We start from the raw sequence: 19,304 nt of genomic DNA on the forward strand, positions 1-19,304 counted from the left end.
GGGGGGCGGCGGGCGGAGAAGGAAGAAAAACCACGTGGAGGAGGAGAACCTGAGCAAGTGTAACGGAACCTCCTCCCCGGGTTTGAAGCTCACCACCCGGGGCGGGGCGGGGCGGGGGGGGGTTCCCGCCAGCAGGAAGTTAGGCCGGTTTCCTTTTTCTTTTTAGGGTCTGGATCTCCAGCACTGATTTCTAGTCATCCTCATCTTCCTCCCTCCCCCAATGTAAAAAACATTAAAAAAAAAAATCGAATCCGACTTTTGGAGAAAGAGCTTGGAGGCAGTTGCTTTCCCACCTGCGGCGCTGGTTCTGGTCCCCGGCAGTCGGTCTGGGCTGACTTTGACGGGAAGGCTCGCTCCTCCAACCTTGGAGGACGCTTGGTGGGGGTGATTTTTTTCTTTTTCTGGAAAGCACCCTTAACCTCCGCGAGGACAAGTCCGCTCACATTCAGTTCATTTGTTTGGTTGCTTTATTTTATTCTAGCATTTGCCCTCCTGCATCGTGTGTCTACGGTACACAGTGATAATCTTGCTAACTTGCCCTCAGGGTGTTTGTGTTTGCTTTTCTAGCATAAACTCAACCCATTTTAGAGTATTTGAAAACCCAGGGCACCTCTTAGCTTTGTCAAGTAAGTGGCTGTAGTTTTGTAGATACATACAGCTACATTTGTGGTCACGACATCACAGTTGTTTCTAACTTCAGACCACAGAAAGTTTTGAGACTAGCTTTGGCTAAATTTCCTTTAATGAGAGTTTTCAATCTGTGTTTTGTTGTTTTGAGACAAGGTCTCACTTTGTAGCTCAGGCTGGGATTATAGGCATGAAATACCACACCCAACTTTTTTTCTTTGTGTCTTTTCCCTCCCTTCCTTCCTTCATTCCTTCCTTCTCCCTCCTCCTGTCCCTCCCTCCTCCTTTCCTCTCTTAATAAATTTTTTATCTATGGTTCTGTACAGATGTTCTTTAGGATTCTTTTTTTTTCTAGAGGCAAAGTAATGCATACCTTCCTTCAAACACTCAATTTCCTCAGTTTTTAATTTTTAAAATATTTTTGTTAACCGAGTACTTTCTCTTATTGCTAGAAGGTAGCAAATACGTAAAGGATCAAAATATTGTAAGTTCTTACCATTGTTGGTATTGTCATAAATATAGTTTGCTTTAGAATATAACATTGTTTTGCATGCAGCTGGGCCTGTGTTGCTGTTGCGGTTAACCTGTATTTTGAAGTAGGTTAATATGACCTCCTTTCAACTATTAGGTCCAGCTAACTATTACTGCTGGGGGTAAAAGAGATCAGAATTCAATTACCCATGGAAAGGAATTGTTTTTTTTTTTTTATTTTCATCTCACTTTCAGCTATGAAAAAGTTGTGTGCAGTGTCTGGCTTCAGGAAAATGTTTTGTCTGCAGGGCAAGACTATTAACGTGATGATTTCACAGGTTGGCACCTCCGCTGAGCACGGGTGCACTCATTTGTCACAAGAGAGTGAACTTGGAAGCAAACTGGGGTAAAAGAACTCTTGGGCCTTCCTACTTCCCTAACCAGCCATAAGATGACTTGTTGGGTTGAGTCCTTTCAAACTGAGTGAACAGGTAGGCTACAAAGGAAGGCACATCTTTGTTCTTGAACTCATTCAGCTTACTGTTCCCAGGAACATGAGATTTTGGTAATGGGTGTTCTTGACCTACTTGAAAGCAATGCTTTACTTTATTTTTGGTCATTTACATTATGAATTTTTGTGCAGCTTTTAACACTTAGTAAAGGGCTAGCTGGACACTCGTGGCCCATGTATATCATCCTAACTACACCAGGAGGCTGACATCTGAGGATTGTGGTTCAAAGCTAGCCTGGGCAGGAAAATCCATGACTCTTTATCTCCTAGATAAATGGGAAGTAGAGCTGTGGCTCAAAGTGGTAGAGCACTCGCTTTGAGCAGAAGGGTTCAGGGCCACACCCAGGCCCTGAGTTCAAGCTTCATGACTGACCCCCTAACCCCCCAACAAAAAAAAGTAAAGAGGTAACCGAAGGGCTGAATTTGGGGCTAAATTAGCTTTCATCTTTGGCCAGTTTGTGTTGATTTTTCTATGCCAATACTGGGGCTTGATCTCAGGGCCTGCTTGCTGTCCCTTAGCATTTTTCTTTTGCTCAAAGCTGGTGCTCTACTGTTTTGAGCCACGGCTCTACCCACTTTCTGCTTGTTAATTGGCAATAGGAGTCTTACCGATTTCCCTGCCTGCCTGGTTTCTAATTGCTATTCTCTGATCTCAGCTTCCTAAGTAGCTAGGATTACAACTGTGAGCCTTTGCACCCTTTTTGCCAGTTTAATAAAACTGAGCCTTCGGTCTTAACATTTTGCAAATGGATTGACTTTTTTTAAAAAAAGATTACAGAATTCAAATAATTTTATATCTGTTCTTCCTGTAAATTGTATTATGCCTTTTGATTGCCTTGGACAGAACTATTACTGACTTTACAAAGGCTGTAGTGCTGAGTAGACAGGGCAAGACCAGTAAATCCCTCCCCCCCACCGGGTCCCCACGAGAGGGAGAGACCTGTACTGCCCTTCCAAACTCTGGAGTTAAATTTAGACTCAGCAACTGTAATCCCACTGGTAGTGTTCACATTGGCAGCTAACTAGGCTTGTATTTTTATATCTCAGAAAAGGTTAAGATTTTTGTTGTTGTTGTTGGTCGTGGGGCTTGAACTCAGGGTCTGGGCGCTGTCCCTGAGCTCTTCAGGCCAAAGCGAGTGCTCTGTCACTTGAGCCACGGTACCACTTCCGCTTTTCTGATAGTTATTTGGAGATCAGAGACTCAACGGACTTTCCTGCCTGGGCTGGCTTTGAATAGTGATCCTCCTGAGTAGCTAGGATTATAGGCGTTGAGCTACCAGTGCCCAGCTAAGTTTTTTAAAAAAAATTAATTATTATTATTTTTGGTGGTTCTAGGATTTGAATTCGGGGCCTCTATCTGATAGACAGTGCTGACCACATGAGCCCATGTATCTAGTCTTAGTTTTTTTTTTAAGTAATTTAGTTTTTGGGCATTCGTGGGGCCCTGAACTCTGGGCCTAGGCGCTGACCCTGAGCTCTTCAGCTCAAGGCGAACGCTCTACCACTTGAGCCACAGCGCCACTTCCAGCTTTTTCTGCTTATGTGGTGCTGAGGAATCAAACCCAGGGCCTCATGCATTCGAGATAAGCACTATACCACTGAGCCACCTTCCCAGCCCAATATGTTAAAAATTTTAGCTGGGCACCAGTGGCTCACGCGTATAATCCTAGCTACTCAGGAGGCTGAGATCTGAGGATCACGGTTCAAAGCCAGCCTGGGCAGGAAAGTCTGAAACACTTACCTCCAATAAACCACCAGAAAACCGAAAGTGGCTCAAGTGGTAGAGCGCTCACCTTGAGCTGAAGAGCTGAGGGACAGCGCTCAGGCTGAGTTTGAGCCCCATGACTGACAAAAAATTTAAAGACATTTTGTGCCAGTACTGGGACTTGAACTCAGGGCCAAAGCATTTTTCGCTAGCTCTTTTTTACTCCAACCTAGCATTCTACTCTCTGACCTACAGCTTCACTTTGAACTTTTTGTTTGAGATAATGAGTCTACTCTCTGAGCTACAGCTTCACTTTCAACTTTTTGTTTGAGATAAAGAGTCGGGACTTTTCCTGGTTAGCTTGAAACCTGGATACTTGCATCTCAGCCTCGGGCATAGCTAAGTTACAGGTATGAGCCACCAAACTAGCTTTGGGCTTGAGTGATTTTTTTTTTTTTAAAGAAGAATGAATTTGAACTGCTGCTAGCCAGGTGGTAAGGTTAAGAGCTCAGTATAAGCTGCACTAGAAATTTGTTTATATTATAAAGCAGAATGAAGTATAGAAAAATATTCTTTTCACAAGCTGTTGCCTATTAGATCAAGTCTTTATTGCTTTTCAATGTATGTGCTGTGTTTTAGACAGTGAATAAGAAGAGTAAAAGGAGAGTCAGAAATCTGGCTTCTTGGGCTGGGAATGTGGCTCAGGGGTAGACTGCTTGCCTAGCATGCATGAAGCCCTGAGTTCAGTTCCTCAGTATCACAGACACAGAAAAAGCTGGTAGTGGTGCCGTGGCTCAAGTGGTAGAGTTCTAGCCTTGAGCAAAAAGAAGCTCAGGGACAGTGCCCAGGCCCTGGGTTCAATCCCCTCCAGGAATGGCAAAAGAAAAAAAAAAGAAATCTGGCTTCTTGGATGGAACACACCTTGTTTTCTTAGGAATTATTTTGGCTGGTTGTTAATTCAAGTGGCTAGTATGTATCATAGTAAATTTGTATAGACCTTTGCTTCTTTTAATTGCTTTTTCTTTTGGTGCTAGAGATTATATACCCAGGATTTAAGCCAGTTTGTATTTTAGAAATGTTTCACAAATTTTTGTCATTCTCATGTTTTTACTAAAAGAAAGCTGAAACTGTAAAACCTGAATAGTTGTCTAACCTTTCTAGGTAAAGTGTGTAGGGCTGAATGGGATACAGGGGGCCAGCCATTTATTTCATTATTTTTTTTTTTTTTTTGAACTCTGGGCCTGGGCGCTGTCCCTCAGCTCTTCAGCTCAAGGCGAGCACTCTACCACTTGAGCTACAGCGCCACTTCCGGTTTTCTGGTGGTTTATTGGAGATAGGAGTCTCACGGTCTTTCCTGCCCGGGCTGGCTTTGAACCGCGATCCTCAGATCTCAGCCTCCTGAGTAGCTAGGATTACAGGCGTGAGCCACCAGCGCCCAGCTTATTTATTTCATTATTGAAAAGACTTAGGATGCTGTTACCAGTGGCTCATGACTATAATCCTAGCTACTCAGGGGGCTGAGATATGAGGATTTTTTTTTTTTTTGAACTCTAGGCTTGGGTGTGCTGCCTGTCAGCTGTTCAGCTCAAAGCAATTGCTCTACCACTTGAGCCACAGCACCACTTCCAGTTTTCTGGTGGTAATTGGAGATTAGTCTCATGGACTTTCCTGCCTGGGGTTGGCTTTGAACCGAGATACTCGGATCTCAAACCTCCTGAGTAGCTAGGATTACAGGTGTGAGCCACTGGTGCCTGGCAAGGATTCTGTTTTGAACCCAGTCCCGGGCAGGAAAGTCTGTGAGACTCTTTGTGTCCCTATTAAAACCGCCAAATGTTGGAAGTAGAAGTGTGGCTCAAGCTATGCAGTGGCAGCCTTGAGTGGGGAAAGCTGAGAGAGAGCACTGAGTTTGAGTCCCAGTGTGCATATGAACACCCACAGACCTACCTGTCCCTTTAAGAATCTGGAAGGTCTTCTAGCTTCAGGCTTTCCCTTCCCTCATGTAAGCCCGAGTTTCTGCCTTAAGTTCATCTTTGGGATCTAAAGGACAGGCAATGGTTAAGTGTAGGGGTTTTATAGAGGAACTTTTGACAGTTGAACCCTAACCCTAAAGCTTGCCCTGCTACTTGAGCAACGCTCCTTTGCCTGTCTTTTGTCTCCATCAGAAAAACCCAGTATTTTTTCCTGCATTCTGAACCTAACTAGGTTTGGTACCTTCCCCTCTTCCCAGGGCTGGCCCAAGGCCTTGCTCATTCCAGGCAAGAACTACCCTTCTGTTCCAGGCCAGAGGGTAGAGACAGCTTTTGGTATGTAGCTCATTCTGCTTCTGCCTAGCCACAGGGAGTCTTGGGATTACAGACGTGGGCCACCAGGCCTGCTTAACTGACTAGTTTGTAACTTTGGAGTGGGGAAGGGCTATTTAGAAGAAGAATGAATGGAGGTAGCTTTTCCTTTTTTTTTTAAGATCGGTAATTATTTTTGAAAAATTTTAGGTTTATGGAAGGTATAACACAAATAGGTCTTAGGTAAAAATTGCCCAGCTTTGCTAATATTAACGTCTTAGATAATCATGCTTGAAATTAACATTTGCAAAATCTTGTTAACCATGCATTTTCTTTGAGGATTACACACACACACACACACACACACACACACACACACGTACACGTACGTCTGGGCACTGTTACTGAGATTCTTTTTCTCAAGGCTAGGGCTCTACCACTTGAGCCACACTGCCACTTCTGGCTTTTTCTGGGTCTGTGGACTTTTCCTGCCCAGGCTGGCTTCAAACTGAGATCCTCAGATCTCAGCCTCCTGAGTAGCTAGGATTTCAGGTGTTAGTTAGGTTTTTCTAAAAATGTTTATTCTCTTCTGATCCTCCAGAATTAGCCCTCTCATCCATGAGTTTCTTTATGACTTTGGTTCATGGTTGTCATTTAGGATTGTCCTATGATTAGAGTGAGACTGTGCTTTGGGGGAAAGTAACCACAAATGACATAACCTTATCACATTATGCCATGAGCTCTACATAGTTGGATTAACCTAGATTATGTGGCTAACACAGCATCTTGTCTAGTCTTCTCTGTTCATTAGAGGGTAGGCATTAAGTCATGTGCATAGTTGGAGGGAGGAATGGGTCTTTCTCTCTTTTTTTTTTGGTCAGTCGTGGGGCTTGAACTCTGGGCCTGGGCGCTGTCCCTCAGCTCTTCAGCTCAAGGCGAGCGCTCTACCACTTGAGCTACAGCGCCATTTCCGGTTTTCTGGTGGTTTATTGGAGAGGAGTTTCATGGCCTTCCCTGCCCAGGCTGGCTTTGAACCATCATCCTCAGATCTCAGCCTCCTGAGTATGTGAGTCACTGGCGCCCAGATGTTGCCTTTTCTGTATCAATTAGTAGCTACTTGAAGTTTGTATTCTATTTGGCCTGACCCAGGCCTAGAATCAGCATTCTCCAAGGAGCCGTGAGGAGTATTTTGCTTTTTTTTTTTTTTTTTGGGGTCCGGTCGTGGGGCCTGAACTCTGGGCCTGGGCGCTATCCCTCAGCTCTTCAGCTCAAGGCTAGCACTCTAGCACATAAGCCACAGCACCACTTCCGGCTTTTTTCTTTTTGCTTATGGGGTGCTGAGGAATCGAACCCAGGGCCTCAGGCATAGCAAGACAAGCCCTCTACCACTGAACCACCTTCCTAGTCCCCGTGAGGAGTATTTTGAAGGGAGGGTCACAAGTGGCAAATGAGAAGTTTGGGAATTAGATTGATAACGACTACTCCTCTTGTTCTGAACTGACAAAAGTGTAAAGAACTAGGGTTTCAAATACTTGCATATATAATATTACCTTGGAGTAAAATTTGACAGCTTAATACATACTCAGTGTATACTCCACACTTACTGTAGATTTTTCTTGGTGTGGGGGGGTGTGCCTGTGTGCATGCACTCTAGCTTTTATCCTCGAAGCTGGTGCCCTATCACTTGGGCCACACTGCCACTTCTGCCTTTTTGCTGGCTTATGTGAATTAAGAGTCTCAGACTTTTCTGCCTGTGCTGGCTTGGAACTTTAGCCAGGATTATGGATAGGACCCCCCTGTTTTTTTGTATATATATTGTGTAAAACACAAAGAACACATGAATATCATTGTACTCAGAATTGAGAAAAACTTTGCATTGCTTTTTCCCATCCACTGAGATCTTTATTGTATCTTTCTAGGCTATTGCATTGGCGGGGGTGAATTATATATATGCGTATATAAGTGTGTATATATATATATGTATATATATATTCACACCCTTTTGTGTTTCTCTATTTCTTGTGGGCTCCTCTCTTCTAGAGAATCCATGGTATTTCTGTCACTGTAGATTCATTTGTATTTTCTAGAACTATTATGAAAAGAACCTTACAGTATGTGTCCTCTTGACCCTTTTTATTGCTCATTATTGGCCTACTGTGTACACAGCACAACTTGTCTCTTCATGCATTGCTGGATATTTGGTGGTGGTTCTTTTTTTTGCAGGGGGGGGAAGATGGTTATTACAATGAATGTTATGTATATAAGTTTTTATAGGCAGTCGGCTTTTTCTGTGGTGCTGGGGGATGGAGCCCAGGGCTGGTAGGGTGCCATTTTTCCTACCCCTCAGTCCACCCTTAGCCCTATGGATTTTATGTAATTAGTAATGGCACTTTATATTGAATTTTTTTTGAAGTATCTTCAAACCTTTTGTTCTTATTTGATCCATTTCCTCTCTATAGACCATGGAATCTGTATTGTGCTTATATGTATATGTGCATATATATGTGTATATATATATATATATATATATGTATGTGTTATATATATAGTGCTTATATGTGGGCCAGGGTCTCCTCAGACCCTCCTGAATGCAGGGATTGCAGGCGTGTGTCACTATCTCCTCCCTAGGAGATGTGCTCTTGGCATATGTAAAGAAGTTCTTACTTAGTGTCACAATTTGGTGTTTTGAGACAGTCACTGTAGCCCAAGCTGGCCTTGACCTCCATCCTTCCATGTGATTACAGGTGGGTGCGGGTCACTGCTCTTGTCACATAGATGGTATGAGGTGGCTTCTTTTCTGGAGTGTGTATATAAATGTGCAGTTCTATCATGAGTTGAGGATCTGTGTACCACTGAACGGTGTAGTACTCCGGTTGGGAATTAGTTGTCCATTTATGTGTGGGTATGTTTGTGAACTGTAAGAAGTTTCACCTATCCATTTGTCTATTTTTTTTTTTTTTGGTGGTGTTTTTTTTTTTGTCCGTTGTGGGGCTTGAACTCTGGGCTTGGGCGCTGTCCCTTCAGCTCTTCAGCTCAACATGAGTGCTCTACCACTTGAGCCACAGCGCCACTTCCAGTTTTCTGGTGGTTTATTGGAGATAAGAGTCTCACGGACTTTTCCTGCCTGGGGTGGGTTTGAACTGTGATCCTCACATCTCAGCCTCCTGAGGAGCTAGGATTATAGGCGTGAGCCACTGGCACCTGGCTCATTTGTCTGTTTTTATGTCCAGCTTTGTCAAACATTGGCATATGTGTCTGGGTAGGACCTGGCACTGCTTTGCATGTACTAAAATACTTTGTGCCACATTTCAGGTGATTACATAGTACATATTTGGTTTTTTAAAAAAGTTAATTTTAATATGCTTTTCCTGTGCTGGTACCGGGGCTTGAACTCAGGATCTTATGCTTTTGCTAGACCTTTTTGCTTACAACTGGACTTTACCATTTGAGCCATGCTCCTAGGCAAGCATTTTGCTGGTTAATTAGAGATAATGTCCAGGACCTTTCTGCCTGGGCTGGCTTCAAACCATGATCTCCTTGAGTAGCTAGGATTGCGGCCATGAAGCACTGGCATCCTTAATTTCTTTTTTAGTGTGAATGTGTGCGCACATGCATGCTAGTACAGAGCTTGATATTCTGGATATTTATTTTATTACTTTGCTATATTAAAAAAATTAGCTTGGGCTGGGTGCTAGTGGCTCAAGTCTATAATCCTAGCTACTCAGGAGGCTGAGATCTGAGGATCACAGTTCAAAGCCAGTGAGTGTAACAAAATCCATGAAACTGTTATCTCTAATTAACTATCAAAACACTGGAAGTGGAACCGTGGCTCAAGGCACTAGCTTGGAGCTGAATAAGCTTAGGGATGGCATTCAGGCCCTTGGTTCAAGCCCAAGGCCAGCAGGAAAAACAAAAACAAAAACCCAAGAAGTTATACTGGCATTTCCAGTGAATTTTCCAGAGATTCGGCTGTATTTGGTTAGAAAGAATAAGTTTCATTATTTAATTCTGGTTGATCCCAGGGCTGCAGTCATACAAATTAAGACAAAAGTGCTCATAGTTCTGTTTACTAGCTGAAAGAAGGAAGTACCTTTATCATTTCATAACTAGTGGAAAACTTTGAAGAAATGCTGTGCCAGTAGAAACTGGGGATCAAGTGACAAATGAGAATGTGCTGGATCGTAGTATTTGATATCCGGGGTCAGAACAGCCGAAATGAAGTGGGTGATGGTTACTTCTGGAGGTGCCAGTGGTATTTCTGCATTTTGGTTCTGTAGAAGTGTGTTTTTTTTCACGGGGCAGGGCCAGGAGCACACGATTGCTAATCCAGTGCCTCCCCCTAGCTTTAAAGTAGTGCTTGTTGAAAGTATTAGATGCTTTTCAATCAAGCATGGCATTGTTAGTTTAGAACTTTGCATTCAATTGCTCCGAGCCCTGAGTGGTAGATCACATGCATGAGGGGGTAACTCACACCTGTACCCCTAGCTACTCAGGCTGAGATTAGAGGACAGTGGTTCAGAGCTAGCCTACAGCCAAATCCTTAAGACTCCATTGAATCATCAAAAAGCCCCAAGTGGATATGTGACTCAAATGGTAGAGCTCCAACTTTCAGTGTGAAAAACTTGAGGAAGAGGGCAAGGTCCTGGGTTCAAGCTTCAGTAATTGGCTGACTGGTGTGTGTATGTGGTGTCCATGTGTCCAATGCACACCCATGCTTAAGTCGAATCAGCTATTTGGGAACTTTTGAGGTCAGCTTAGGCAGAAAAGTTGCCCCTCACCTTCAGTCAGTGACTAGGCGCGGTGACCTGGGTTTGTTATCCTGACACCAAGAAGCACAAATAGGAGGATCGAAGTCTAGATCAGCCTGGCATAAAAACATCCTATCTTGAACATAACCAATACTGTGAAGCCCTGAGTTCAAATCCCTGTATACCACCAAAAATAAAACAGGCAGAAATGTAAGTCAGGGAGTTGGTTTTTTATAGTCTGTGCACAAGTAGCATTATCTTTTTTTTTTCTTTTTTTCTTGTCTGTCATGAGGCATGAACTCTAGGCCTGGGTGCTGTTCCTGAGCTCTTCAACCCAAGGCTAGCGCTCTACCACTTGAGCGAGCCACAGCGCCACTTCCGGCTTTTTTCTTTTTGCTTATGTGGTGCTGAGGAATCGAACCCAGGACCTCAGGCATGCAAGGCAAGCGCTCTGCCACTGAACCACCTTCCCAGCCCCAGCATTATATTTTATAAATGAAGTGCTCCTGTTGAAAAGTGACTGTTGTCAGGATTTCTGATTGGCTGAATCATGTTCCTGAAGTGCTTGGGCTACTGCAGCCTGAGCAGGATCTTGACAAGTTGTCTTCATCACTAGAAGTGGTCCTCTATACTTCTTTCACTAAGAAGGTTATTCAGGAAATATTCACCTTTGTACATATTTTTATGCTAACATGTACTCTGTTATCAGATGCCTCAGTCCTGAGCAGTTGATGCTACTTTTTGGTTCTGGCCGTGGACCTTAGGACAGGGTCTTCACTCATACTAATCAATCCCACAGTGACCACTTTGGTTCCAGTTATGGTTGAATTTTAGATTGAACTGTGTCTTAGGACACAGCTAGTGATTGGCCATAAAGAATTGGTTGAAGAAAATGTTTCCTTTTGTTGACTCTCTCAGATACTGGTTTTTTTTTGTCAGTCGTGGGCCTTGAACTCTGGGCTGGGTGTTGTTCCTGAGCTCTTCAGCTCAAGGTGAGCGCTCTACCACTTGAGCCACAGTGCCACATCTGGTTTTCTGAGTGGTTTATTGGAGATAAGAGTCTCTCAGACTTTCCTGCCTGGGCTGCCTTTGAACCACAATCCTCAGATCTCACTCCTGAGTAGCTAGGATTTCCACGCATGAGCCACCAGTGCCTGGCAAGATACTTTTTTTCTTATTTGTGCCAGTTAGCAGAGCTTGAACTCAGGGTTGGAGTTCTCACTTGGCTCATGGCTGGTGCTCTACCACTGGAGCCATACCTCCTCTTCTGGCTTTTCTTGTAGTTCATTGGACAGAAAAGTCGCACAGAGGGCTGGGGTCAAACCTGGATTCTCAGATCTTAGCCTCCTGACTAGCTAGGGTTACAAGCATGAACCACTGGCATGCAGTGCCCAAGCCTTTTAAGAAAGGAAATACAGGGAGAGTTGGGCCGCCATGTTAGGTGTTGTGGGACGACTCCACGGAGCTGGCCGAGTTTTTAGGGACTGAGGAGCAGAATGATGGTGTGGTGGGGACGGTGAGGAATGACCTGCAAAAAAAGGGGTCCAAAGAAATGTGCCATGTATCGCGCGGGACAGTGCTTTGGCCCTGCAACTAAGACAAGGAGCGGCCAAAAGGAGTAACACCTCACCCAGCAGGGAAAGCACCGAGATCCTGAAAGAAGCTATTATTGGTTCTTGCTACACTCTGGATAGATGAGACATTTCATTTCCTTCTGAGGGTGTAAGAAGGTTTAAAACGATCTGATAGGTGTTTTATGTTGTCCCTCCCGCCTTCAGCACCTTATTCTTCAGACTAACTAGTCTCTTTGAACCAGTAAAAGTATGCACAATATCTCTGTTAGAAGTTAGTAAAATTACAGCTGATAGATTCTCTTATCAGAAAAAGGCTAGGAGGGCTGATTTTAAATGACCAAAACATGGTAGATATCATCTGTAGAAGATTCAAGTTATATGTCTTGTTTCTGGGAACAAGCAACAAGATGAATTACTATGTTTTATATGTAGGGAAAGGGAAGGATAGTATGTGTTGGTGTCCTTTGCCCATTTGCATTAGCCTTTCAAGTCCAGCTGCCCATACAGCTATTTGCATTACTCAGAAACACTTTTGCAAATAGTGGTAAGTATTGGAAAAGGGACATACACCTTTTCTTTCTGATCTGTACTAAAAGAGATGTTCTCTGCTAACATTCATTTTATATTTATATAAGCCATAACTACTTTGACATATGGAAGACAAATACATCCAGGGAAAAAGTAACAGATTGCCCAGAAATCTTGCATGTAAAAAAATGAGACCTGTGTAATGTAGTGATTTCTATAATTTGTCATGTGTTTAATAACACCGGGTTTTCTAGTCTTAAATCTAGACATTGAGCATACTTTAAATTCATGGGGCATATTTAATACATGTATATTTTGTGCTTTCAGGAATGTGAGTGTGTGTGTGAGTGTGTGTGTGTGAGAGAGAGAGAGAGATGCAGATGCTGGGGCTTGAACTCTGGGCCTGGGTTCTGTCTCTGGGTTATATTTAGCACTCTGCCCTCAAGCCACAGTTCCATTATGGCATTTTTGCTTGTTAAATTTGAGATAAGAGTCTATATACTTTCCTGTCTGATCTGGCTTTAAGCCACAGTCTTCAGATCTCAGCCTCCTGAGCAGCTAGGATTAGAGATGTAAGCCACTGGCACCTGGCATTCAGTTATTTTTTAAGATAGTCTGTGTTTTTACCAACATGGGCCTTGGATCACAATCCTCCTATCTAGGTTTCCTTTGTAGCTGGGATTACCCTACTTTTCGTGTGTTGCTGGAATAAAACCTCTTTTTAAGTTTTTGCCCAAAGTGACCTTGAACTTCTCCCAATCTCTACGTTCAGTAGTTGCTTATTTTGTACTTTTAATTTTTAGAAAAATATTCTGTACTCTTTAAAAATTAATATTTGCCAGGTTGATGATGCCAACTTCTAAAATAAACCCATGTTGCAGAAGAAAAAAAAAGGAAGTACATGTTACATGACATGTACATATGTGCGATTGCACGGGTTTAAGTGAAGAAACAGGGACTCTCAGACTCTAGAACATCTTTCGTGCCCACATGTTACCTTTATAATTTTTTTAAGAATTGCAAGCCAGTGAAAAATTCTGCAACTTATTTTAATTAGTTTTTAAAAATCTTGGAATTATTTTATACACAGCGTTAGAAGGATCTCATTCTGCTTCAGGTTTGTCTGCCCTCCGGTACGTTTGTGTGTTTGTATGTGTGTCAGTGTGTTACTTGTGGGGGTCGAACCCAACGCATGGGTGCTATGCCTGAGCTTTCTTGCTCAAGGGTAGTGCTCTACCACTTGGAGCCACAGCTCCACTTCCAGCTTTTGGTGGTTAATTGGAGATAAGAGTCTCATGGGTTTTCCTTCCCCGGATTGGCTTGGAACCATGATCCTCAGATCATAGTTCTTGAGCTAGGATTCTAGGCATGAGCCTAACTGCAAGTACAGTTCTTTAAGACTTAGCAGGCAGATTTATGCCTGAGGGCAAACAGTTGCTACAATGTGACTAGGTTCCAAGTCCTTGTGGGGCTGATTGTAAGAAATTTGAATGGACCAGATCTCATGATCTATGTGGGCTTGGTCTATTCTTAGAATCTTTATCCCTTTGTAAAGTAGAGAATTGCTTAAGTGACATCTCTTGAGTTGGCTTCAGCAAAAAGGTCTAGTTTTTTTTTTTTTTCCTCTTGTGATCTTTTAAGTTGGACATATTCTTTCTTTCTTTCTTTCTTTCTTTCTTTCTAATTTTTGCTAGTCCTGGGGCCTGAACTCAGGACCTGGGCGTTGTCCCTGAGCTACTTTTGCTCAAAGCTAGCACCCTAACACTTGAGCCACAGTGCCACTTCTGTGTATGTGGTGCTGTTTCTGTGTACGTGGTGCTGGGGAATTGAACCCAGGACTTCATGCATGCTAGGCAAGCCCTCTACCACTAAGCCACATTCCCAACCTAGATATATTTCTTTTTCCCTCCAGGTTGAATTGACCAAAGCAATGGTTATGGAGAAGCCTAGTCCCCTGCTGGTCGGGCGGGAATTTGTGAGACAGTATTACACACTGCTGAACCAGGCCCCGGACATGCTGCACAGGTATGTGTGTGCTTAGTTTCCAGATTCTTCCATCTGTCTTGTGCCTACAAAGGTCGTGGCATAATAGTGCGTTGCCTATGAGTGCCTTAAAAGTAATACATTAGAATTATATACCAGTTTTTTTGGGGAGAAGGGGCTGGGGAATAATGCATAGAGTGTTTGCCTAGTATGCGTAAGGCCCTGGGTTCGATTCCTTGGTACCGTATAAACAAATAAAACTAAAAGAAAAAATACTAAAAATAAAAAAATTGGTTTAGTTTAGTTGAGATGAGGCCTTCAGCTTGAATTCAGTAGATAGCTCAGTGATCTTCCTCCCTTAGCCTTCTGGTTGCTGGGATTACAGATGTGTGCCACAAAGCTAAGAGATTGAAAAATATGTATACGTGTTACAGACCAATAGGATGCACTAGGATGTTACCTAAACTTGACATCAGAAAAACAATGTCTGGGCCTGTGAAAGTATAATCATGAATTATTTCGTAAGAATTTATTGAAGATTGATGTTTTCCTGTAACAATATGCTTTTGTCTTGTTGCATTTTAAAAATTGGGATATCTTAGCAGAAATGATGTGTACTTGTGAAAAGTTAAAACAGAACAAACCAGGGCTGGGGGGCATGGATCAAATGGCGTAAAGCATTGGCAACTGTGAGGCATGAAGTTCAATCCCTAGTTCCTCCTAGAAAGCAAAGAAAAATGAGTAGAAAACAAATTGTGAGCTGGGCACCAGTAGCTCATGCCTGTATTCCTAGCCACTTAGGAGGCAGAGGTCTGAGGATCATGGTTCAAAGCCGGCTCGGGCAGGAAAGTCTGTGAGACTCTTATCTCCAAATAACCACCAGAAAACCGGAAGTGGCACTGTGGCCCAAGTGGTAGAGTGTTTACTTTGAGCTGAAGAGCTTATAGACAGTGCCCACACCCAGAGTTCAAGCCCCATGGCTGACAAAAAAACGAAAACAAATTGTGAAAGACTAGGAATGGAATGCTTGCTTAGCATAAGATGTCCTAGGATTATGCTTTCACTATCAAAGAAAAATCTGATAATACCGTAATAATTTTTTTTTGTCCATCGGCGGCTTGAACTCTGGGCCTGGGCACTGCCCCTGAGCTCTCCAGCTCAAGACAAGAGCTCTACTACAACACCACTTTGAGCTTTTTGCTCGTGAATTGGAGATAAGAGTTTCATAGGCTTTCCTGCCCAGACAAGCTTTGAACATAGATCTCAGCCTCCTGAGTAGCTAGGATTACATGTGTGAACAATCAGCACTTGACTCTGCTTCTGGTGTGTTGCTGGTTAATTGGAAATAAAAGTTCTTCAAACTTGTCTACACTGGGCAGGCTGGGAACTGAGATGCTCAGATCTTAGCTTCCTGAGTAGCTACGATTAGAGACATGAGCAACTAATGCGGAGCTGCCTGCTTTTCTTTCTTTCTTTCTTTCTTTTTTTTTTTTTTTGGTCAGTCATGGGGCTTGAACTCTGGGCCTGGACACAGTCCCTGAGCACAGGTATGAGCCACCGGAGCCCAGCTTTCTTTTTCTTTCTTTTTCTTTCTTTTTGGCTTATGTGGTGCTGAGGAATCGAACTCAGGGCCTCATGCATGCAAGGCAAGCACTCTACCAGTGAGTCACCTTCCCAGCCCTTTTTTCTTTTTTAAACTTGATAATCTGAGGTGGTCTTTCAGGTAATTCATATATATTATGTTAATTTTAGTGTCTACAACATTTTTATTTTATTGATATATTAATCAGTTCCCTAATGGAGGTTGCTTATCATTTTTACTTTCACAAATAATGATATATCATATAAAACTATCGATGTAGACATGATAATAATTTTCTGTAAGTTCAAAAAAAGTAATATGCTAGACTGAAGCACTTAAGTTTTTTCTTTTTGTGCTTGTCTTGGGGCTTGAACTCAGGGCCTTGCTCTTACCCTTTTTCCTTTACAGCTTTTTTCTTCACAGCTGGTGCCTGACCACTTGAGCCACACCTGTTTCCAGATTTTTTTTTTGCCAGTCCTGGGGCTTGAACTCAGCACCTGCGCACTGTCCCTGAGCTTCTTTGCTCAAGGCCAGCACTCTACCACTTGAGCCACAGTGCCACTTCCAGCTTTTTCTGTGTATGTGGTACTGAGGAATCCAACCAGGGCTTCATGCATGCTAGGCAAGCTAAGCAATATTTCCAACCCTGTTTCCAGATTTTTACTAGTTAATTGCAGATTTTTTCTGCCCGGGCTGGCTTTGAACCATGATCCTCAGATCTCATCCTCCTGAGTAGCTTGGATCATAGGTGTGAGCCACCAGCAGCTAACAATATTTTTATTTTTTTATTTTTTTTGGGTCCAGTTGTGGGGCCTGAACTCTGGGCCTGGGCGCTGTCCCTCAGCTCTTCAGCTCAAGGCTAGCACTCTACCACTTGAGCCACAGCGCCACTTCCGGCTTTTTTCTTTTTGCTTATGTGGTGCTGAGGAATCAAACCCAGGGCCTCAGGCATGCAAGGCAACCTTCCCAGCCCTAACAATATTTTTAATTAGCTTGCATGTTGTATATAACATGCCTCTGAAGTTTGCTGGCATTTATATTTCTATTAAGTGGTAGAAGTCTAGAAACTTGATTCTTTTGTCTTTTCTTCCCCCTCCCCTTTGGTTGTGGGGCTTGAACTCTGGGCTTGGGTACTGTCCCTGAGCTTTTTAAAGCTCAAGGTAAGCGCTCTACCACTTGAGCCACAGCGCCACTTTCAGTTTTCTGGTGGTTAATTGGAGATAAGAGTCTCATGGATTTTCCTGCCTGGGCTGGCTTTGAACCATGAGCCTCAAATCTCAGCCTCTTTAAGTGTCTAGGATTATAGGTGTGAGCCACTGGCACCTGGCAAAAGAAATGTATACTTTTTTTTTTTTTTGCCAGTCTTAGGGCTTGAACTCTGAGCCTGGGCACTGAGCTTCTTTTGCTTAAGGCTAGTACTCTACGACGTGAGCCACAATGCCACTTGTGCTTTTTTTGCTTCATGCATGGTAGGCAAACACTGTTCCAAATTCCCAGCCCTTGTACTATATTTTCTTTTATTTATTTATTGCCAGTCCTGGGGCTTGAGTTCAGGGCCTGAGCACTGTCCCTGAGCCTCTCTGTGCTCAAGGCTAGCACTGTGTCACTTGAGCCACAGTGCCACTTCTGGCTTTTTCTGCACATATGTGGTACTGAGGCATTGAACCCAGGGCTCTGCCACTAAGCCACCTTCCCAGTCCCCCCACCTTCCCCCAATACTGTAATTTTTCATGTAAATTGACTTGGAAGATAAGATGAAGGAAGGTTTTAGGGGAATTGTACTCTAAAATACTCACTGTATTAGCAGAAATGGTTAAAAGCTCCTACCAAGCCAGGCAGTAGTGGCTCACCCTGGTAATCCTAGCTACTCCGGAGACCAAGATTGGGATCCTGAGGCACAGAAATCTTGAGAAATCTTCATTCAACCAGCAAAATATAGACTGGGAGCATGGCTCATGCGATAAGAGCACCATCTGTGAGCAAGAAAGCTGAGTGAGAACACAAAGTTTTGACCAAGTTTCAAGCCCTTGTGTGTGTGTGTGTTTTTTTTTAAAGCCCATCAGACAATCCCTGCTTGCATGAGTTCCATAGTTTCATAGGAACTATCCATAATGAAAGATCATAACCATCTCACCCTGACTCCTGGACCAGCCTCATGTATGTTGAGTATGGGTTGAGCAAATGACAGAGGTGTTGAGCAAATGACAGATGGACACAAGGGTGTCTTCCTGAGTACCTGTGAAGTGAGTAGCTCCCAGGTGTGGGAGACAAATGCTTGACCTTAGATGACATGCAGGTGCCAAGTAAATGATCTTCTTCTTGTGCAGGTTCTATGGAAAGAACTCATCCTATGTCCATGGGGGGCTGGATTCAAACGGCAAGCCAGCAGATGCGGTCTACGGACAGAAAGTAAGCACACCAACTTGTAATGGGAACCTTGAAACTGCTAGAAGATGCCAGGCGCCAGTGGCTCCTACCTGTCATCCTAACTACAGGAGGCTAAGATCTGAGGATCATGGTTCAAAGCCAGTCCAAGCAGAAAAGTCCCCGTGAGACTCTTGCCTCCAATTAATCAGTCACAAACTGGAAGTGGCGCTGTGGCTCCAGTGGTAGAGTGACAGCCTTGAGCACAAAAGCTCCGGGACAACACACAGGCCCAGGACGGGGCAAAAATCCAACAACAACAAGAAAAAAAAATGGTTAGAAACTTGAGTCATATACATGCTCCTAGATTGGCCAGTACCCAAAGGTGGAATTTTTCAATGGGCAGTTTAGGGAGTTAGTTACTACTACATGGTTAGTAAATTACCTTTGATTATTAACTGTTGACATGCTTATGTAATGTCACTTGTGTTCATTGGTATGATATATTCTGCAAGTTTTTTTGTATGCCAGAAGTTAGTTGATTTTATATAGCATGGGGATCTTTTTTCAACTTTTCAGAAGGACCTTTATTCTAAAGGTAATGAGGAATAATGTGTGTGCATGTGTGTGTTTGTGTGTGTATGTATAGATACGTATGCATAGATAAGTAAAATAGCGTGACTTAATATAACTTAAACACATTTTCTATCTGTTGTGCATTGGGAATTTTTGGTTTATTGGGTGGGATGTGGTATACATTTTAAGGCAGTATTGTTTTTTGGTGCTGGTCCTTAGGCTTGAACTCATGGCCTGGGTGCTGTCCCTGAGCTTTTACAAACTCAAGGCTAGCATACTACTTGATGAACCAGAGTTCTGCTTCTACCTTTGTGTGTGTGTGTGTGTGTGTGTGTGTGTGTGTGTGTGTGTGTGTG

General features: G+C 43.2%; 1 protein-coding gene across 1 annotated transcript in view; it reads left to right on the top strand.

Annotated features, from left to right (window-relative positions):
- The window catches only part of G3bp1 (GTPase activating protein (SH3 domain) binding protein 1), a 39,172-nt gene that overhangs the window by 1,289 nt on the left and 18,579 nt on the right, over nucleotides 1–19,304 (top strand). Inside the window, exons 2-3 of the mRNA XM_013033791.1 lie at nucleotides 14,356–14,468; nucleotides 18,336–18,417. Coding sequence (XP_012889245.1) covers nucleotides 14,374–14,468; nucleotides 18,336–18,417 — 177 coding nt within the window. The 5' untranslated portion in view covers nucleotides 14,356–14,373. The remainder of the gene's footprint in view (nucleotides 1–14,355; nucleotides 14,469–18,335; nucleotides 18,418–19,304) is intronic.

This window comes from Dipodomys ordii, unplaced genomic scaffold, assembly GCF_000151885.1.
Source record: "Dipodomys ordii isolate 6190 unplaced genomic scaffold, Dord_2.0 Scaffold177, whole genome shotgun sequence".
Lineage (NCBI taxonomy): Eukaryota > Metazoa > Chordata > Mammalia > Rodentia > Heteromyidae > Dipodomys > Dipodomys ordii.